This window comes from Paramisgurnus dabryanus, chromosome 20 (assembly GCF_030506205.2).
Source record: "Paramisgurnus dabryanus chromosome 20, PD_genome_1.1, whole genome shotgun sequence".
In the NCBI taxonomy this organism is placed as follows: Eukaryota; Metazoa; Chordata; class Actinopteri; order Cypriniformes; family Cobitidae; genus Paramisgurnus; species Paramisgurnus dabryanus.
In genome coordinates, this window is record NC_133356.1 from 33,275,302 (window position 1) to 33,298,289 (window position 22,988).

Genomic DNA, 22,988 nt, shown 5'->3' on the forward strand with positions numbered 1-22,988 from the left:
ACTTTAGCTCCAAAACATGCTTATACATCCAGTAAAAACTTTTTATTGCAACTGCAAGTGAACAATAAATACAGTAACTGTTCAAAAACAACTAATATTATGCTGATAAAAAAATGCTGATTTATTTATTCTGCTATTATATATTATTACAAAAAAGTTATTTTTTTTCAAATAAAATAAAGTACATTTATGACACAAACAGCTTATTAATGAATGTTTATAATAGTTCTTAATGTTAAAAGCATATTTTTGTAATGTTTTAAATAATTAAGCAAATAATTTCCCTGCTCATGTCTCCCTCTATAGTGCATAAGAAGCAATGCAATATTATTTTACATAAAACAAAAAAACAATACAGAATAAATGTAATTGTTTAATATGATTAGGAAAAGGCACCACATTCAAGTGAATAGCTTGCTGTGTCACCAGAAACTCATTCAGAATCAGAAACATCATCGCAACGGTAGCACTTTATTTTACAGTACGTGTACTTACAGTGTACATATATGGTAAATAAGTTGTACTTACCGACAAATGTGTGGTACTTACTTTTAGGTATCTACATGGTAAGTAATTGGTATCATTACTGTACTTACCAGTAGTACATACTTGGTAGTTAAAATGTAACTCTAGATAAGTACTGGGTAATAACATATACATACGTATAGTGTAGGTATACTGTAACTAACTAGAAACACTACTGTACTTACAAATGAATGTACAATATAAGTATTTAGTATTTACATGCAAGTTAGGGTAAATGACAGGTATTTAAAGTGTACATATATGATAACTAATATCAAACACTACTGTACTTACAAATTGTATATACATGATAAGTGTATGGTACCTGTAGGTCATAAATAAATGACCGGCACATATGGTGTACAGTATGTATACTGTAACTAACAAGAAACACTACTGTACTTACAAATAGTATATACATGATAAGTGTGTTGTACCTGTAGGCCAGTGTAAGTTAATGAAAGGCATATATGGTGTATGTATGTATACTGTAACTAACTAGAAACACTACTGTACTTACAAATTGTATATACATGATAAGTGTGTTGTACCTGCAGGTAAATGTAAGTTATACTTATACCATACCTATATGATAAGAACAAACATTACTGATGTGCCATTTTGGTACTCAGTATCTTTGTCCTTTAAACCAAGCATTAAATAACCGTATGCATTAACTACTGGGTACATTCACTAGTACATCCATGGTAACTACATGGAAACAGGACTGTAAAATAAAGTGTTGCTTTTTACACAGTTATTATATAGGACCTACCACCTAAGATATAGCATCATATACATGTCACTGTGAAGCAAATCCAACCATTGACTATAATACGTATTAACTACTGGGTACATTCACTAGTACGTCCATGGTAACTACATGGAAACAGGACTGTAAAATAAAGTGTTGCTTTTTACACAGTTATTACATAAGACCTACCACCTAAGATATAGCATCATATACATGTCACTGTGAAGCAAATCCAACCATTGACTATAATATGCATTAACTACTGGGTACATTCACTAGTACATCCATGGTAACTACATGGAAACAGGACTGTAAAATAAAGTGTTGCTTTTTACACAGTTATTATATAGGACCTACCACCTAAGATATAGCATCATATACATGTCACTGTGAAGCAAATCCAACCATTGACTATAATATGCATTAACTACTGGGTACATTCACTAGTACATCCATGGTAACTACATGGAAACAGGACTGTAAAATAAAGTGTTGCTTTTTACACAGTTATTATATAGGACCTACCACCTAAGATATAGCATCATATACATGTCACTGTGAGGCAAACCCAACCATTGACTATAATACGCATTAACTACTGGGTACATTCACTAGTACATCCATGGTACCTGCATGGATACAGGACTGTAAAATAAAGTTTTGCTTTTTACACAGTTATTATATAGGACCTACCACCTAAGATATAGCATCATATACATGTCACTGTGAAGCAAATCCAACCATTGACTATCATACGTATTAACTACTGGGTACATTCACTAGTACGTCCATGGTAACTACATGGAAACAGGACTGTAAAATAAAGTGTTGCTTTTTACACAGTTATTATATAGGACCTACCACCTAAGATATAGCATCGACCATTGTACAGTAGGTTTCTAGTTAGTTACAGTATACATACATACACCATATATGCCTTTCATTAACTTACACTGGCCTACAGGTACAACACACTTATCATGTATATACTATTTGTAAGTACAGTAGTGTTTCTTGTTAGTTACAGTATACATACTGTACACCATATGTGCCGGTCATTTATTTATGACCTACAGGTACCATACACTTATCATGTATATACAATTTGTAAGTACAGTAGTGTTTGATATTAGTTATCATATATGTACACTTTAAATACCTGTCATTTACCCTAACTTGCATGTAAATACTAAATACTTATATTGTACATTCATTTGTAAGTACAGTAGTGTTTCTAGTTAGTTACAGTATACCTACACTATACGTATGTATATGTTATTACCCAGTACTTATCTAGAGTTACATTTTAACTACCAAGTATGTACTACTGGTAAGTACAGTAATGATACCAATTACTTACCATGTAGATACCTAAAAGTAAGTACCACACATTTGTCGGTAAGTACAACTTATTTACCATATATGTACACTGTAAGTACACGTACTGTAAAATAAAGTGCTACCATTATAACAGTCAATTAAAAAATGCTGTGATGAAGAAACTCACAATATAGGGGCTGGTATGGTATGCCTCTGTGCTTTTATAGTCAACTCTGGACAACAACACAAAAGAATTGAAAATATCTTCATATGATATATCAGGCCACTTCTTCATTTCTTCCTCACACTGGGTTATTCATGGTGGGTTTAGTAAATATTTACCATAATGGGTTTCAATCATGATTTGTGTGTGCCCCCACAACAGCATTTCTACTGGCCGGCTATTGAAAAGCAAGTCTCAAAAAAAGGAAATACCTAACATCAGTTAATTCCACATTCAAAAATATATATACAGAACAGAACTGTATATAAACCCATCATATACAAATACATACAGCATAAAGAAGAGTCTTCATGTAATAGCAGGTGTTTTATTTTGTATTAATGTTTACTGTAGCGGCGGGTGTACAGAAGTGTGCAACATGTCTAGGTTTTAATTTTTTGTCATTCAGAGTGAATTTCTCTGCGCTTTTTATACAGACGTTCATTGCAAATTCTTACTGTAATGTATATCATTTTTTTCTTCTAAGTGCTATTCCATGTACATTTAGCAGATGCTCTTTTTCCAAAGTGACTTAAAAAGCAAGGAAAAAATAGCAAAGAGAGTTGTCACAGGAAAGCAATACTTTGAGAATTGCCGTAAGTTCAGACGGCGACTGGTAGCCAATGATGTGGAGAGGTGTGACATGTGCTCCTTTAGGCTTCTGTCGAGATGTTGAATCAATTGAAGCAGGGCTGGACTGGGTCAAAAAAATCAGCACTTGAACCAAGTGGCGGCCCACCACTACAATCCAACATTGGTCTAGTCAGACCCCATCCATACAGTATGTGGGCCTATACACTGTCATTCAATACCAAACACTGTGTGTATACCTTTTGTGTATACCCTCTGGTAGATGGACAGCAACAATAAAAAATACACTAAATAAAAGAATTTAATAAATGGGGTAAGCGGGACACAAATATCAAAGAATAGCACAGTGGCTCATAGGTACAGGGAGATTTTATTACACACCTGCTGACAATGTCAAAAGTAGCAAAACAATTAAGCAGCGCTGTTGACTTTGACAGAGAATATTTTGTATAAACAGAATCTCATTTCCAGTTCTTACAAAACCTTTCTGGCATGAAAATACCTAGTGTATATATACAAAAGTATAACCAGGACAGTCTACAGGACATTGATTTTGTTAAGAAATAAATAAAAGAGATTCTTAAAGGATATCCTAGAGAGTGTTCTTCGCAATGGCATTCAGCGTACGCACTTTAGTCACATCTGTCACTTTTACTTCATATTCTGGTACACAGAGAGCGCCTCCCATTCTCACAGTTGCATTTCTGGAGAAGAAACCAGAAACGGCACAAATTTAATAAAACTCTGGCCCGTACAGATGAAATCTTTCACAAAAACAACTCAGCTTTTCTTTATTATCTCACCTATATTTCATAGTGGAGTCCTTACTGGATCGAGCTGAACAGTGAAACTCTTGTGCTCCAGAACCTTCAAGAATCCTCTGAAGATTTCGTTCGGTGATTCCACCACCTGCACAACAGAAACACAACAACCCTGTCTGTCAATCATCAGATCTGTCAGTCACTGGTAAATTTTGCCATATGTGAAATAAAAATTTAGGTTTGATCTTAGTCAATATTAAAGATATCCAGTTAAGATATGTCTTTTACATTATGTAGGATGATTTGATGTAAACAAAAAACTTTTATCGTTAAAATCTTTATAGAAACATACCTGGCATTATGATTATTCTGCCTTTTGCCTATTAATGTAAAGAGAAAGAAACAGTGTTAATAATTTTATCATTTAGTTCAGGCCTTTTTCCAGTTTTGTTACACAGCTCTTTGTCAGGTAATTGTCAGAAACCCAGTATGTCTGCCTGCTTTCCCATTGTTTTTCCCCATCATCTCCCTAGGAACTCCAGTTCCCAGAATCCCTTACTCTCCTGCACCTGCTCCTCGTCTCCTGTTCCCAGTGCTTTGTCCAGTATTGTAAATGTTTGCTGTAGTGTATTGTATTGTTAATAAATGTTATGGCTACAGGATAAATCGCATGCGCTATCATGCAGATCTCGTCCGTAATGATGGTTCCTTGATTATTAGTAAAAATCACCATCAGCTGCTTTCAGATGGAGCGGCATTTATTACACAGAGCCGTAGTTCACTGACAAGCTGAGCCATATCGCAGTCGATACGTCAGCGATAATTAATGCAAAATTGTCCCGATTGTCATGATGCTGTATTTGAATCATTACTTTGAGTATTAAAGCTTACAGAAAATATTTATTATCTGTATTCTTATCAATGCTTGTCACAATTCTTTCTGGTGTTTACTAATCCAAATAGGACAGATAGAATGCTGCCTTAAAATCCACGCCCAAAAGTTATGTAGGAACAGATCTTATATTCTTAAACAGCCTGTACTAAAATGCTGTCTGATGTCTTGATTCACGTGTATAGTGAAACTAAATTTGAATATAAAATAATTTCATCTGATCTTCTAAGAGCGAGTGTCTTACCTGTTCCACTAGTCGTTTAATGACAGGTAAACCTTCCAGTGCAGAGCTGTCACAACCACTGGTCAGAATCCTCTCAAAGCCCAGAGAGACCAGCGCTTCCAGGGCAACCACTGGATCATGGACCATATCAAATGCTGTAATGAAAGACAGAAAGTACAATATGATTACATTTCAGGATATTTACATTTTTTATGTAAGGTTGAAAAATTTGCAGATGCTGGTTCTGATTTCAATTCTGCTGATCTACTCCTTAATGATACATTTAATCAGAACCCTTTCTGTTTAAAACAAAACAAAACAGAATATTTGAAACTTAAATCCATTTCTGGAGGGGCTGTATTGTCTGAAAAAGTAAAATGCTAAAGCAGAAAATGTCTGGTTAAATTTGGTATCGTCAGCAAGTAAGGAACAACATGAAGAGTTTTGTTCCAAAACGCAATAAATCCATTTTGACTAATTTGGGTAAAAATGTGTTTTCTGTACCAAGAAAGTGACAAGATGAAAACCACTGTTTTCTGTTACAAACTTTCACATAGCATCTTTAGCTTATAAAAACATAAAAAAATTCTAATCCATAATTTGATTTTCAAAGATTTATTATAAAAACTGATTATTTTTTCCACAAAATGCAATAAATCCATGACAACTTGTTATAAATCATTTGAATCAATATATAAATATGCATTCATCTTTGCCATGTTATATTCATTTAGTTGAACAGTTGTACACACCGATTAAAAAAATAAACATTAATGTCATTAATCAAAACACTTTCTTTGTCATATTAAGAACACTATCATTGCTGCGCCGTTATACTTGGGAAGTCGTTCCTGAACTTTTTTGACTGCGATCAGCTGTAAAATGTTTGGTCCTGCTCAATTTAAGTTGGCTTTGCGTAACATAAAAGTTTTTATAAGATCCCCTGAGGGGTCAATGTATTAGCACGAGAGAGCTTGATGCTGTCGGGGGAACAAGCAGCCGGCATTTTTCCGTCTCCTGAGTGCCTCTCGCGTAAATTATTAGATGTTGATGGCTTACGTTTCTTTCATGTCACAAAAACCACCACAGGTTTATCATTGCTATTAAAGTATTATTTTGTTTTTGTTTGTTTGTTGATCACGAAGTACAAAGTAGATGAGGAAAACTAGGACTCTGTGTACTCAACGCACCGCCATTGTTTGTTTACATTGCGTGAATGGTGCGCTGTAATTTGTGGAGCGGATTTATTGCATTCTGTAGAAAAGGAGGAGTGGCGTTTATTGCGTTTTGGGAAAAAAGGGAGAAAAGATGACAGAATAACACGGCGGTTATTGTATTTTGCGTAAAATCTAATATGCATCTAATATGTCTAGTCTTAATATGCATCACAGCGCATCTAATATGTCTAGTCTTACACGCTTCCTATCCCTACCGTGTCTATATACAACCCCAAAACAGAAAAAGTTGGGACACTGTAGAAATTGTGTGTAAAAAAGGAATGGAATAATTTACAAATATCATAAACTTATATTTTATTCACAGTAGAATATAGATAACGTATCAAATGTTGAAAGTGAGATATTTTGAAATGTCATGCCAAATATTGGCTCATTTTGGATTTCATGAGAGCTACACATTCCAAAAAAAGTTGGGACAGGTAGCAATAAGAGGCCAGAAAAGTTAAATGTACATACAAGGAACAACTGGAGGAGGACCAATGTTTAGGAATAGGAATGTTGTCCTATTCTTGTCTAATACAGACTTCTAGTTGCTCAACTGTCTTAGGTCTTCTTTGTCGCATCTTCCTCTTTATGATGCACCAAATGTTTTCTTTGGGTGAAAGATCTGGACTAGCCGGCTGGCCATTTCAGTACTCAGATCCTTCTTCTACGCAGTCTTGATGTTGTAATTGATGCACTATGTGGTCTGGCATTGTCATGTTGGAAAATGCAAGGTCTTCCCTGAAAGAGACGACGTCTGAATGGGATCATATGTATCTAGAACTTGGATAAACCTTTCAGCATTGATGGTGCCTTTCCAGATGTGTAAGCTGACCATGCCACACACGCTCATGCAACCCCAAACCATCAGAGATGCAGGCTTCTGAAAAGAGCGCTAATAACAACTTGGGTTGTCATTGTCCTCTTTAGTCCGGATGAAATGGCATCCCAGTTTTTCAAAAAGAACTTCAAATTTGGATTCGTTGGACCACAGAACAGTTTTCCACTTTGCCAAAGTCCATTTTAAATGAGCCTCGCCCAGGGAAAACGCCTGCGCTTCTGGATCATGTTTAGATATGGCTTCTTTTTTGACCTATAGAGTTTTAGCTGGCAACAGCGAATGACACGGTGGATTGTGTTCACTGACAATGTTTTCTGGAAGTATTCCAGAGCCCATGTTATGATTTCCATTACAGTAGCATTCCTGTATGTGATGCAGTGCCGTCTAAGAGCCCGAAGATCACGGGCATCAAGTATGGTTTTCCGGTCCTGACCCTTACGCACAGAGATTGTTCCCGATTCTCTGAATCTTTGAATGATATTATGCACTGTAGATGATGATAACTTCAATCTCATTGCAATTTTTCTCTTAGAAACTCAGAAAACTATTTTTCGCTGCAGCATTTGGGGAATTGGTGATTCTCTGCCCATCTTGACCTCTTAGAGACACTGCCACTCTGAGAGGCTCTTTTTATACCCAGTCATGTTGCCAATTGACCTAATAAGTTGCAAATTGGTCTTTCAACTGTTCCTTATATGTACATTTACATTTTCTGGCCTCTTATTGCTACCTGTCCCAACTTTTTTTGGAATGTGTAGCTCTCATGAAATCCAAAATGAGCCAATATTTGGCATGACATTTCAAAATATCTTACTTTCAACATTTGATATGTTATCTATATTCTACTGTGAATAAAATATAAGTTTATGAGATTTGTAAATTATTCCATTCCTTTTTTACTTACAATTTCTACAGTGTCCCAACTTTTTCTGTTTTGGGGTTGTATTATAAATATAAATATTAATTTCTCCCTAGGGTTTTTTGTCCTTCTAGGATTTTTTCCCATTGGGTTTTCTCCTAGGGGGTTTTTTTTAGTCCCAGGGAGAGTCAGACAACTTTGGCTTAACTTAGCACTTTACTGTATACGTTACATTATTAATATGCTCGCTTACACGGTTTTTTATCCTTAGCCGCTATATTCTACTTCTTATACTATCTATTGATTTTCAATGTTCTCCTCTACATCTACTCATGTAAAGCTGCTTTGCAACAATTAACAATTGTGAAAAGCGCTATATAAATAAAATTGAATTGAAAAAAAATTAAGAATTTACTTTTAAATACTGACCTGATATAATACTGATTTTGGCAGTAACTCATTATTTTTTATGGCGTTTATCGCGTTTTGGAACCAAACTCTTCATATTTTCCATATAATGCATCAGGAAAAAAAAGAGCCCCAATCTTGATTTTAACCACAGGGGGACTTTAAAATAAAGAGTGCATCAAAATGTACTTTACAATATACATACATATTAAGGATATTCAATTAAAAGATACATTTTATTCACTTTACCTCTGTGAAATGTAACTGGTAGAGGTCGAGAAGTCGCTGTAGACATACAAAAAAAACTTGTTGATTTTACATTTGAGATGTGCAAAACCACATATGTTTAATATGTCTAGTCTGTATGTTGTCTTACATTTATTAATATTTAGCAGACACTTTATTCCACTTTAAAATACAAAAGACATATATAATATGAGTAATTCATCATAAGGTTTCAATAGCATAAAAAGTTCAGAACAATACAGACAGAAACAAAACAGAAAGAAATAGTAAGACGGCCGATACCGCCTACTTCCAAACTATATAGTAGGCGAAAGGCAGTAGGCGAGGTGAGTAGTATGTCCAAATTCAAAACAGTGAGCGAAAAGTACCCGGATGACCTACAACTTCTTTCTTTATTTATTTAACGCCATACCATCTTCTACCTACTACTTCTGGCATTTGATGTACACTTTGGAGAGGAGTTATTAAATGAAAAAGAAAATAGAAGGGCGTTGTTTAATTAAAAAATGCCCAAAGGCAGTAAGCTGCCCTATTCATATGCAAATCCATATATTATACAGCTGTCCCTTGTGGTTAAACTGCGCTTGTTTAATGTCATTCCAGTTAACGACTAACTTGTTGTTATGATGTCGTATGTCACGTGATGTGAACATGGTGGACGATGTACATCTGAATTCATTCATACTATCCATATTCATACTATATAGTACCTACTGTTTTAGCAGTCCATGAGTAGGTACTTCATCTAAGGGTGTTTTCACACCTAGCCCTCAGGGCAGTTCAGGGTGTATATGTGAAAAAAACAAGTGATCTTAGACCCAACTATAAAAGGATGTAAAAGCGAACCGAACTCAGACCACGTCTGGAGGTGGTCTGAGTACGGTTTGCTTTTGGGTTCTTTTGTGGTTCGATTTCTTTTTGATAAGTGAAATCAATAAGAACCCGGTCTGTTTCGCGTGTGGTTTTGACATTGTATCAAAATCAACTGCTGCACAGAAGTTCTTATGTTGTTAGTTGTGATGTGAACAAGAAAGGGTCTGAGATCACCTTAGTACCGAAGAGGACTAAAAAAAGAACTGGGTCCTCTTTTGAGTCCACTATGTGAACACCAAAAGGACTGAGGTCACATTCGGCTAGTTCCTTTCTGGTTCACTTTAAGTGAACTGGGTTTGGTTCTTTTAAAATGAACTATATGTGAAAACACCCTAATACAGTACCTACTGTCACATTATGCAATTTCAGATGCAGCCTAAGGTTTCTTCCTTGGCAGGATTCAGACCTATGCTAACAGAACTTCTCTGAAAGTTCGCAGGGACAAAAAAGCATGTTTTGCTCCCGCATTTAAAGCATGGTATAATAAATGATCAGTGGTGCATTTAGAGCTGAGACTTCACAGAGACATTCTTGGGACACTTGAGACTGACTCAACATCTTGTTAATAAGGAGTTAAATATCTCCCCATTTAAGGGACAACTGAACAATGCCAAGCAGCTACTGAAATCCTGCTTCAGTACCCTCAGGACTTGGTTAAAGATTTAGTCTTAGAAAGAAGCAGACAAACTTTACCCAGAAGTTCCATGCAAAGCTCAGAGTCCACACGTCCATCTTCTGTCAGCGCTCCAAATACTAGCCCATCTGCCCCGTGTCTCTTCATCTGATCGATGTCTTTCTTCATCACCTCTACCTCCCAGTCTGAGTACAAGAAGTCCCCGCCACGGGGTCGAATCATAACATAAACTGGAATCTTTACATTCTCTTTGACGATCTGCAAAAGACCTGAAAGCAGAACAAAACAACTGAAAACATCAGACTATAAATGAAACTCAATCTTCAGCCATATTGGGCTGTGTGGACTATGGAATCCAATGTTACTTTGTCTGCTGTTTTGAATTTTGTCCAAAATAGTTTACAAATACAATTGGCATTTTTATGAAATTAGGTTTGGTTCATCGTGACCATGCACTCAGAGCACATGCATAGTTTGGGGCCATTTCCATCAGTGCGCAAAAGATATAACAAAATGTATAAAAAAGCATTAAAAAAATACACCACCTAACTATTAGTGTTGGCAGATGTTGTAAAAAATAATTAGATACTGTTATAAGCTCATAATTGTAGTATCAGTACATCTCTTCTGTACTGTGTCTACACTTGTAAACGTTAAGGTAGAAAAGATCTAATTATTAGTATCATTCTCACTAAATTCTATATGAAAAACTTTTTCATGCCAGAGTACTGCACAGATAATGTTATAATAAAGTATCAGTGTGTGTGTGTGTACTGACCTGTGCTGGGCGTTGTTCCTCCCTCCAGTAAGTTAGAGCAGAGCTCAATACGTCCAGAACCTGCAGATTAAACACATGATCTTTCCATTAAAAACTACAACCATCCAATAAACATGTACTGATTCACAGTATATATTAAGTGCTATGCATCTGATATAGGCTATACAGATGTGATTTTTATATGCCAGAAGAACACATTTTATAATTTAATATCTAGCAAAAATATGTAGTAGCATGTTACATACGCACAAAGAACAATGTGTAGGATTGTGCCACCAGAGGTCGCTTTTTAAAACAAAGGCAAAGGTTATTGGTGTTTTGAAGGAGAGTGGAGCGATGGGAGATGTTGTTTTCATCATCCAGAGACGTATGGAATACACGTATACTTCACTGATGAGATAATGAATACATTTTTTATTACCTGTACGTTTGATCCATAGACAGTAAAAAAAAATGGACGTAGTGTCCGTGACGTCACCTATTGGTTTGTGAAGACCGTTTTTGAAGCTTAAAGTAGGCGTCGCCTGCTGTCGCAATCTTGGCCGCGCGTCACCGCGAATCACTTAAATGGGTAAAGAGGCGGGACATGGGTGAAGCTGAGGTGGCTGGTTTCTGAAACCACGCCTACCTAGCTCGATTCTAGTGACAGCAGTGGCTGTTCAACCGTCACTCAAGTGGCCACGCCCTTAGTTATGCAGAACTTTAAGGCTTAATATCATTTAAACGGATGAGTTACAAAACAATTTCACCCCCTCACAGTTGTCATGAAGGGCAAAATTAGCTATACAGACCAAAACACTTTTTGTACCAGGCTGTAAACATATTATTTTCTACTGTAAAGTTGTGCATTTTTAACTTGGTGGTCTATAGGAATTGATTCCCTTTTGGAGCCAGACTCTAGTGGCCAGTCGATGAATTGCAGTTTAAGTCACTTCTGTATTGGCTTCATCAGAGAGATCAGAAGGTTGCCCCTCGGTTTGCTCACATTATTTCATGCCATCGAAATGAATTGCTGAGTGCTAGAGTTCTACAAGCGGAAACTGACAATAGCGTAGGGGTGGGCGATATGGGAAAAATAACATAGCATGATTGGGTTAGGCAAAATCACGATTTCATGAAATGTATAACACAATGCAAGAAGTTTTTGAATAATTTATTACAAAAATCTTAAATATTGTGGCTTTAAGTCAGTGGTTCACTTCTCAAACTGGGGAACGCAGAGAAAATGTTTCCCTGACAAAATGAACAACTCAGCCAAAGGCCTAATAAATGTTTTTTTCAAATTATTTTGCCAATTTTCTCACCATTAAAGTTACATCTTTTACTACATTTATTTTACATTATTTAACAATGAATTTTCTTTTTACATTCCAGCAATCATTATAGGGCCTTTTACACCTGGTCACTTCTCTGATCAGATAGTTCAGACTTGTTAAAACTGTTTCATTTACATTCGACCACATAAATGAGTCTTGGCTAAACAGATATTAATCCGATCTCCTATTCCCGCGCAAAATGCAAATAACCTATTCATTACTCTGCCCTAAGAAACGCTTATATAGCACTGTATTTTGAGCAGCGGAAGCGCACCTGCGTGCACGGTCAAGCGCTAGCAAAAAGAGAGAGTGAAAGACGGCAAAAAGATTGACAGGAGATGACAGAGAAAAACGCACTCAACAAAGTGGTCTAACAAAAAGCTTATTGTTAATAAAGGTTTTATTTCTTGTTTAATATAAGCATGTTTGTCATTGTAGGACTTTACTGATTTAAGGAAGTTTTTATAACATACTGCTGATGCTCTATGTCAATCTATGACATAAGATGAAGAGTTAAAGTCTCCCTTTCTCCATGCTTGTGCATTCAGCAGAAATTCAGGATCAGCGCCGCCGTGTCTTTCCCGTTTAGGCTGCATGGTGTTCAGGATGTCTTGATTTTAAATGATAAATAAAACGTGTAGTGCTTTATGTTTTTTTGTCTTTTTTCTGACACTTTAAAGGGGCCATGGCATGAAAATCTGACTTTTTCCGTGCTATAATTGTGTTCCCAGTGCTTCTATCAACCTAGAAAGTATGAAAAGATCAACCCAGTAACTTAGTTTTGGTAAACCATTCTCTGCAACCACGTGAAAAATTAGGTCATTGAAATTTGGCTCTCCTTATGATGTCACAAGGAGATCTTCTTTTAATAATACCGCCACTTAATCTGCACTATACAACCACGGCGCAGCCATTTAGTGCAGAGAGAAAGAGAGAGAGAAAATTATTCACAGCACAATTTAGTTTCAATAGGCTTTTTGCCCAGCTGCACTACTTCCTGAACTTCAGCCAGCTTCTTGTTTCCTGTCTGCCATTATTGGACAAACTGATTAATCCAGGTGTGTCTGATTATTGTTGTTGTGACTACTGAGGTCAGGCACACCTGGATTAATCAGTTTGTTTGTGACCACTGAGGTCAGGCACATCTGGATTAATCAGTTTGTCCAATAATGGCATCAGGAAACAAGAAGCTGGCTGAAGTTCAGGAAGGAGTGCAGCTGGCCATAAAGCCTATCGCAACAAACCACCATCATTGCAAGCAGTGTTTGAATTTCATCCGCTCATTTGCATTTTAAAATAACACCCACACCGGCACATTTTTGTTCGCACCTACAAAGTGTCAATTTTAACATGCTATAATAACCTATATGGTATTTTGAGCTTCATATGTGTACTCTTAACGTCTTAAAAAAAGTCGTGTGACATGGCCCCTTTAAAATGTTTTCACCAACATGTTTTTTGCATTTGTTATTTTTCACTCTGCGGTGGTTACTATCCGACTGCGCCATTAAAGACCTCATTGTTCTGTAAAATTTATTTGGCCTTGTTCGTTATTTTCAGCAGAATAATTTCTGTTGCTGAACATTCAGTGTATTCCTACATGAGTTTAGCAAAAACTGCGTGTGTTATGTGATTTTTTTAATTATAAAATTTTATGCTATTGGTTAGAAGCTTTTTTTAGCTTTGATTTTACAGAATGTATGATAATGTATTTTATAAAATGTCATAAAACTGCCACCCCCTGGCACCATCTCGCACGCCTCAGTTTGGGTACCACTGCTCGTTCTGATATCGAGGATACTGAAGAACGTGCATTAAACTGTACCTCCTCTTTCTGCATTTATGGCTGACTCGACCGAGTCCACACAACTCTCCATCAGGAAGCCATCCAACATCTGAGAGAGAGAAAGATAGAGTCAATAACATAGCACACTAAAAGATCATTTACACTCTCAACTTGCACTAGAACTTAAAGAAATGAAAAACAAAACAAACAAACAAAAAACGGTGTGAATCATAGAACATTGCAGCCATTCATTTCCCCCTTTGAAGCTTACATTACATATAAAGAAAGTCATTCAAAATATATCTAATGGAATATCGGAATAGGACGAAAAGACTAATATTTTATAATAAAATATGAATTTGAATAATTCAACAGTCCCCACCAAGCAACTAATTCCACTGTCAATCATATCAAACTGACAACCGTGTTTATTTGTTAACGCGATACTAGACCGACTTCTTAAACTCTGCGTTCATGGTAAACATGACTAATAACATTAAATATGCTCGTGTGCTGGTGAGTCACAATGTGAAACAGATATCGCTCATCATTAACGTGTCAGTTATTCAAGTTGTGTTACCTTGCTGAGACGCGAAATCGTCCATCGACTGAAGACAGACACTGGACTGATTCGAAACGCTCTTGTTTGCGACTTCATCTGGCGCTGGGCAGACCGGTCGGCCTATGACATCAAAATACCGCGAGAGATGTGCATTCGAGACACTCTCGCAACACTTTGATGTCATATGTCGATCGTTCTGCGCAGCTTTACAAGGAATCTGTGAATATTTTGCTAGAATGAATCTTTTGCTCGAGTCGATGATTCGGAACGTGTGTCAAACGAAATTTTTACGATCTTGTCAGTTTTATTATAAATGTCGTATAAACAGACTCATCCAAAGTTTGTTTCCATTGAAAATGATAATATAATTTAAAAGCAATTAAGAAACCCTAAACTGTACTCCAATTAATCTCACTTGTATACGAAGCAAACATTTCCATTTCCTGAAGATGTTTGGGACAGTGTTTTCAGGATATTGTAGCCCACAATGATTTTAGAAGGAAATTCTAAATAGCATTAGAAACTCCAACGGCGTTAAATACTCTTTGAAATTAGATGTCTATTTAACAACTGAATGAAATGCGTATTGGAAGTCTTCCTTGTAGTGAATCGTTTTCGAAGCACTGCTTCGTGAGGCTTCGAAACATTTACGAATCATTTGTTTCAAATCAGTGGTTCGGAGCGTGTTTTAAACTGGCCCAAGTCACGTGATTTTAGCAAACGAGGCTTTATTACGTCATAACTGTTTCGAAACGTTTCGAAAATCCAATGGTTCACCACTAGGGGGAGTTGATCACATGAGCAGTGTCTAATATGTTTAGGTGAACTCGGGTCAGTTTTATTCATCCAGTTCGGTAGTTGGCGCTGTCACAAAAACGTAGGGTCATAGAACTGCGGTCATAGAACTGGGGTCCTAAAACTGCAGCTTCCAGTTGTGCAGGAATACCCTTCTCGTTTTATTATGCAAGTTCATAAAACATCTATCCTTCTGACTAATAACATTGCCATTTTGTTTATAGACAGATTTAATGACAAAAATGTGCATAATTAAAATGCTAGTTAGTTTTAATGATTTGTTTGCCCTAAATAAAACTAAAAACACATAATACACTTTTAACTATGTCTTAATTAGGTTCAATAATTTTTAAAACATATTTTAATACAAATCTTGCTATTATTTTGTAAAAAAAAGTGTAAAATTTTTGGACATATCTGCTTTTTTTCGAAGCAATTGGTTCAATTGATTTGAAGCTTCGAAAAGCTTCATTTCTCCCATCACTAGTTCCTTGTGCGGCTTATCGAAAGCTCTGTTTAAGTGAATCATTTTGTAAAACCAACGATTCTATTGAACCATAGTTTCGAATCTCACACTGCTTCCGATTTCCCGCTTCTGATTGGTCTAAAGCAGAGAACCAAACGCACTGTAATCCAATGAACTCTCAGGAGGGACAAGCACGTGGGAAGTAAACGCAGTGATTGGTCGCAGTGACGCGTGACGTCATGGGTCAGAGTTGAGCGTGGTGTTCATGTAAGTTATCATGGTGGATGCATGAGGAGTTTAACCATCATTTTATCTTATAAAGGTTACGATCACGATGTTACCTGCACTCAGACTGATCTTGTCTAACGGGTGTTATACTGCAGGGAGGAGCTTTCCAAAAATTAAAGTAAGACGCTTGAATATTAATGCCGTTGATTAAAGTAGCAATAAATATGTTTTTCATTAGTGTCAGTGCTGTGTGATATTTGTCAGTGTATGACGTCAGAGTCTGTGTCCTAATGAGAATATAAAAATAAATATATTATTAAATAAATGTGACCTAAACTACTCATTCTTACATTAAAATATATTGCAGAACAAAATTATAAAATATTATAAACATTTTACACAATTAAAATGTTAAACAGAATAAGTACAGTAATTTTATAATGCATCTAATATTAGCCATATCTTCCAACAGCTCATTAATTTATTTTTAATTTTATTCATTCAAATATGCAGATTTAAAATGATAAGCATGGATTCAGTTAAAGACCCCAATTAAATAAATGACATTTAAAATAAATGCTTTATTGTTTATTCACTTTAAAGCATTAGTTTACAGAAGAAAACATTTGATGTTAATTAAATAAGGTTTATAGTTGAAATCTTTTAAATTGTCTGGTTCTCAGAGATTTATATACAAGTCGGGTACTTTGTCTTTGAAGGTCCAAACGGCAACAGAAATATAATCCCCATGGCTCCTGAGGATAAGTGAATATTAAATATGAATATATTTACAGCAAATCCCTTTGACACAATGGATGCTGAGGAGAGGACAGACCACAGTGGTCACCAAAGGTGGAACTGCAAACATCAGTAAAACAACTGTATCAATCCCTAATGCAAGAACAGATCGAGTGGTCGGCCGCTGGTTAGTGGGATGCAGTGGTTTGGTTCTGGGCGCTGTCATTCTGGGAGGTGTGACTAGGTAAAAACAAACAAAAACAACATTTGCTTTGTATTGCATAATTTACTGCGCAAAATTTAACATGACTAATTATTGGTGAGGTTCTTCTTTAACTAATAAGTGCTTATTACCACAAATTTTCATTATTGACTAGTTATTAGGTACACTCTTAAAACAGTTGTGTTAAAACAATGCATTTTGTTTCTAGAACTTAAGGCACATAAATGTGTTGTCCCATCATTATTGGAACAACACATCTTGTGTTATCACTTTTATTTATTTTAACACAAAATGACACATAATATGTTAAATAGGATAACACAAAACAATGGGTAAAAAATGAACACATGCTTTCTTATTTAAAGGTGCAGTGTGTAAGTTTTAGCTGCATCTAGTGGTGATGTTGCGAATTGCAACCAATGGCTCAGTCCACTGCTCACCCCTCGCTTTTGAAACGCATAGAGAAGCTACAGTAGCTGCCACCGGACAAGCGTGTCATCTTCGGAGACAACTTAGTAAAAAAAGTTTGTCCATTAAGGGCTTTTGTAGAAACAAATGGCTCAAAATGGCGAATTCCATCTAAGGGGACCCTCAGTATGTAGATAAAATGTCTCATTCTAAGGTGATTAAAAACATAACTCTTTATACACCTCTGATCATTTTGTTTAATTTTATGATAGTTTTGTATATTATTTTGCATTTCTGTCAAGAGATCCTTCTAAGAAATCACACACTGTACCTTTAAAGGGGACATTTCACAAGACTTTTTTAATATGTAAATAAGTCTTTGGTGTACCCAGAGTACATATGTGAAGTTTTAGCTCAAAACACCATATAGATAATTTATTATAACATGTTCAAGTTGCCACTTTGTACATGTAGGTGTGAGCAAAAATGTGCCGTTTTGGGTGTGTCCTTTTAATGCAAATGAGCTGATCTCTGCGCTAAATGGCAGTGCTGTGGTTGGATAGTGCAGATTAAGGGGCAGTATTATTATAATAAGCTCCTTTTCTGACATCACAAGGGGAGCCAAATTTCAATGACCTATTTTTTCACTTGCTTGCAGTGAATGGTTTCCCAAAACTTACCAAGGTTACTGGGTTGATTTTTCACATTTTCAAGGTTGATAGAAGCATTGGGGACCCAATTATAGCACTTAAACATAGAAAAAGGTCCCCTTTAAACAATTTGATGCTAAGAATGCTTTGTATAATTATAGCTTTTCCATAAAAACTACTGCTTTGCCCTGTAATAAACTGTAGATTAGATTTCATACGCGACATTTGATTTGTATGATGACTAAGCATAAAGAGAAACCAAAGAAACAATGTTTTAACTCATTGGGTTGATTTATACTGCACATGTGCTGTTACTGTTGTTTTAATCAAGTCAGACTAACTCATAACACGTCTTAGGTTAACAGAGTCTGGACTTTCTATGGTTGATTGGCATTTAGTAAAGGAGATGAAGCCACCTCGCACTCAAGCAGAATGGGAAGATGAGTTCTCCAAATATAAACAGTTCCCAGAGTTTAAAATGTAAGTACATTTCTCCTCACTTTATACTCTACTGTATGTGAACTGAATTGTCATAGTCATAGTCAGCCAGTATATATTACAGTAGCAGTACTAACTGTAAATGTAGTTGTCTGTGGGATTGTAATCTCTGTTATATTAGTTGTGTTGTAGGCACATTTAGACAATTTCTCCCTTAAAAAAGAGATATACTATTTGGTTAAATAAAGAAAATTCAAATAAACTACATGTTATTAAACTACAGGATGTAATGCAGTGTTTGGTTACATCGAATTTGCTATTACAATCTGATGTCTCTTATTATCAGCATGAATCATGACATGACGCTGACAGAGTTTAAGTTTATCTTCTACATGGAGTGGGGTCATCGTATGTGGGGTCGACTGGTGGGATTAGCATACATTCTTCCTACTGTATATTTCTGGAGAAGAGGATACTTCAACCGCTCGATGAAAACTCGTGTTTTGGGCCTTTGTGGCTTCGTCGTGTTTCAGGTAAGGTGTTCAGTGCATCGCATGCCGTTTAGTCATACATCTGTAGACATACACTATATGGACAAAAGTTTTGAGATGCCCACTTCTGATGAAGAGGTTTGACTACTTCATATCAGTAAGCACAAATCCTAATGCTGTAGCGCATATCTTCTAAAGAATCGTGTACTTCTAATTTTATAGCAACAGTTTGGCAGAGCAGCTTTTTTATTACAACATTTAAAAAAATAGATTTGAACGTTCTTTTCAATTAGTGTAAATAAATCCAAACAGCTCCAGGAGGATAAACAAAGGTCTTCTGAGGGTAATCCGCGCGGTGTTGTTGTAGAAATATCCATATTTAAAACTTTATTAACGAAAATAAATACCTTCCGGTAGCGCCGCCATCCTAGACTCCTCAGTATTCATGAGAGAGTATTAGCGTAGTGTACGCACTTTTCTTAGTGACGTATGACAAATTCGGAGGGCGGGGGCACAGAGCAGCAGCAGAGTAGCCTCCGTAGGCTGCGTAAGGTCTCATCCTGAATGCGGACGCGACTAAGATGGCGGCGCTACCGGAAGGTAGTTATTTACGTTAATAAAGTTTTAAATATGGATATTTCAACAACAACACCACGCGGATTACCCTCAGAAGACCTTTGTTTATCATCCTGGAGCTGTTTGGATTTAATTTGTGAAGGATGGACGCACTTTTTTTGGACTTGAAGGTCGTGGACTATGGGTGGACCTCGTAACATTACATTTAATCAACTGAAAGATCTAAAACATTTTCTAAAATATCTGAAAATGTGTTTGTCTGAAAAACGATGGACATATGCAACTCGGACAGCTTGGGGGTGAGGAAATCATGGGTTTAATATCATTTTTGGCCGAACTATCCCATTAAATCCAGCTGAAGACAAGTAACATTTAAGATATTGTTATCATTGCAGACCAACAGTATTACATTTAAATGCTGTGTTATTTCTTTCTTTTGTAACTCTGCTCTGTCCATCACGTGATTAGAGGAGTTATGTTCCCACGCTTTATGTGTCACTAGCTAAATGACTATCAGCTAATATCAGCTCATGTTTAGGGTCTTCTCGGCTGGTATATGGTGAAGAGTGGACTGGAGGAAAAGCCAGAATCATACGACGTCCCTCGTGTTAGTCAGTACAGACTGTCAGCTCATCTGGGTTCAGCTCTTCTGCTGTATTGTGCCAGTCTCTGGACAGGACTTACGCTCCTGCTGCCTCCTAACAAGGTATCACTCGTCTATTATGAGTAAGGATGTTTTATGATGTCTTAATGTCCTAACACAGATCTTCTTATCTTCTGCAGCTTCCAGAGAGCCGGAGTTTGCTTCAGCTCAGGAGGTTTGCTAAAGGTACCGGAGCTCTGGTCTTCCTCACAGCTCTCTCAGGTATAAAAAACTATGATATACTTCACATCTGTCTTACAATCACAGTTATAATGAGTTTACTCTTCATCTAAAATGTGAAAGTGTGATCATTTGTTTACATTTGGTGTCTTCAGTCACAATGTATATTTCATCAAATGAATTTAAGAATTTTGTATTACTTTAGTTATAAAGACAATAAATTAACATACAGAAAAAAATACAACATCAAAACCAAATAGCATCAATAAACATCAAGTCTTCACTTTCTGTGTTCGAGAAAAACACAATAATGCTGATATGTCTAGCTATCAAAGCAGATGAAAAGGGATCAGGTTCAGTGAATGGAAAGTAGAAATAAACTTTTTATTAAATGCAATTGTATTAGGCCCTGCAATGCAAAATAATTAACCCATTTAAAAGTGTAATAAAAAAGTTATTTTAAATAAAATCATTCAATTCAAACTTATTGTATATAATACAGAAAATGTGTAACAATATGAATGTGAAGTAAGAAAATCAATGTGTTATGGTTACAGGTGCGTTTGTGGCTGGACTGGATGCAGGTTTAGTGTATAACTCCTTCCCAAAAATGGGCGAGCGCTGGATCCCTGACGATCTGTTGGCTTTCTCCCCAACCATCAAAAATGTGTTTGAAAATCCCACAACAGTCCAGTTTGATCACCGTTGTCTGGTAAGAACCGTACACATCCTCTGAAATACATTAGTGTGTTAGAGAGATTTGATAGTGTTTTGTGTTTCTGCAGGGCATCTCATCATTGGCAGCCATCACAGGACTTTACCTCTTCTCCAGACGGATGTATTTACCCAGGAGGACAAAGATTGCCATCGGATGTCTCACTGCCATGGCCTACACACAGGTAAAAAGCATTTTTACATAAATATTTTGACATAAAACAATACAGCCCTTGTAGTTATTGTATGATCACGCAAACATGAAAATTCTCTCGTCATTTACTCACCTGCATGTCATTCCAGATGCTAATAGTTTTAACTTATTAACCAGAAACACATTAGTGTGGCAGTTACTTGAAAAAATTTGGTTTGCTTGTCAGTTAAGCAGTGTATACACCTATATCATTTCATTTCAAAAGATGTATTAATCCACTGGAGCTTTTGTTTTTTTTAGGCAGCTAAAAGTAAAAAGTATACAAAGGTTAAACTACTATACGCCAGAAAGTCAGTTTGTCACTAGCTAATGCAATCTAGATCTTCACTGAGGTAACGGTGGTCATGTAATTTGTTGTCAGGTGGTCCTTGGCATCACTACACTGTTGTGTTATGTTCCCACATCGCTGGCGGCCACACATCAGTCTGGATCCGTGGCGCTCCTCACTTTGGCCATCTTTGTTTTGGCTGAGCTGCGTAAAGTGGTCAAGTAGTTAAAATGAGGTTATTGGAATGTGTATATTTCATTAAATTATTCTTTAAGTGCATCATTTGATCATGACATCACGTTGTTGTATGTATGGGTGTATATGACAGACCCAGCCCACTGTCATTGTGAAAAACATGTTTTATTTGTGCAAATTTTGTAACTATATGAAAATAATCATTTGCTTAACATTCATCCTGAATTCACTGATCAGAATAAATCACACATGAAGTTTTAATGCTGCATTTCATTTAATCAAGTTCTAACAGATGAGTCACATGAGCACTTTTCCTAAATGTCCATGTGCTGAAAAAAGAAAATTGATAACTTGATATAACGTCATCTATCTGGAATTAAGAAGGCTGGTCAAAAACACAATTATGACCATTATTCATACCACACTCACTTGTCAATCATAAAATTGTGGCTCATCCAGTAATGAACTATGATTTGGGTAAGTATTTTAACATAAGGCGCTGCTATTAGTTTAGTAATCAACATTCAAAAGGAAAATATGTTGGCAAATATTAATTAAGGATTTAGCTGTCTTTCATAGTAGAATTGTAAAGTCCTTTTAAAGGCACCAGAAATAAATGATAAATCCTGAGAAGACAAAAAGTGCTGAGATATTAAACATATTCCTGCAGTTGTTAATGAAATACTGTAATATCTGTAATAAAATGTTTCATAAAGTAAAGAGGTTTGTTCAAATCAGGCTAAAATTGTACGCCTTCAATGCATTGTTCATATCATTTCACTAGAGGGCAGAATATACAACATGAAGAAACACAGCAATGTATTTTAAATGTATGCTAGCAATAACCATGAATGACATTTAGAAAAACAAAATGTTGAACTACAGATCAAATGCAAGAACTTTATGTTTTCAGCATTTAGCTCGATACATATTCCCATTTCTCCTAGTG

General features: G+C 36.1%; 2 protein-coding genes across 2 annotated transcripts; one reads left to right on the top strand and one right to left on the bottom strand.

The window, feature by feature from the left end:
* Window positions 1-3,540: 3,540 nt before the first annotated feature.
* cutc (cutC copper transporter homolog (E. coli)) lies at window positions 3,541-14,923 on the bottom strand. Its single transcript, XM_065249699.1, has 9 exons — window positions 14,831-14,923; window positions 14,290-14,359; window positions 11,149-11,208; window positions 10,430-10,639; window positions 8,867-8,902; window positions 5,311-5,444; window positions 4,527-4,554; window positions 4,217-4,322; window positions 3,541-4,117 (listed from the first exon to the last, which is right to left on the bottom strand). Exons 1-9 carry the CDS (start codon window positions 14,906-14,908, stop codon window positions 4,006-4,008), a joined length of 834 nt encoding a protein of 277 aa, XP_065105771.1. The 5' UTR covers window positions 14,909-14,923; the 3' UTR covers window positions 3,541-4,005.
* A 1,380-nt stretch (window positions 14,924-16,303) lies between these two features.
* On the top strand, window positions 16,304-22,776 carry cox15 (cytochrome c oxidase assembly homolog 15 (yeast)). The gene is made up of 9 exons (XM_065249695.2): window positions 16,304-16,479; window positions 17,096-17,283; window positions 18,678-18,800; window positions 19,105-19,291; window positions 20,364-20,531; window positions 20,609-20,690; window positions 21,206-21,360; window positions 21,434-21,547; window positions 21,938-22,776. The coding sequence occupies exons 1-9, from the start codon at window positions 16,408-16,410 to the stop codon at window positions 22,067-22,069; spliced, it is 1,221 nt and encodes a 406-aa protein (XP_065105767.1). The 5' UTR covers window positions 16,304-16,407; the 3' UTR covers window positions 22,070-22,776.
* The last annotated feature ends 212 nt before the right edge of the window (window positions 22,777-22,988 follow it).

Bases quoted from the DNA above. Each gene is read 5' to 3' on its own strand.
- cox15 (XM_065249695.2), top strand. From the start codon at position 16,408: ATGTTACCTGCACTCAGACTGATCTTGTCTAACGGGTGTTATACTGCA. The intron at 17,284-18,677 runs GTAAAAACAAAC...AACACGTCTTAG, and splicing joins ATTCTGGGAGGTGTGACTAG to GTTAACAGAGTCTGGACTTT. The intron at 18,801-19,104 runs GTAAGTACATTT...TCTTATTATCAG, and splicing joins CAGTTCCCAGAGTTTAAAAT to CATGAATCATGACATGACGC.
- cutc (XM_065249699.1), bottom strand. From the start codon at position 14,908: ATGAAGTCGCAAACAAGAGCGTTTCGAATCAGTCCAGTGTCTGTCTTC. The intron at 11,209-14,289 runs GTACAGTTTAAT...TTTAATCTGCAG, and splicing joins CATAAATGCAGAAAGAGGAG to GTTCTGGACGTATTGAGCTC. The intron at 10,640-11,148 runs GTCAGTACACAC...TTCTGCTTTCAG, and splicing joins AGGAACAACGCCCAGCACAG to GTCTTTTGCAGATCGTCAAA.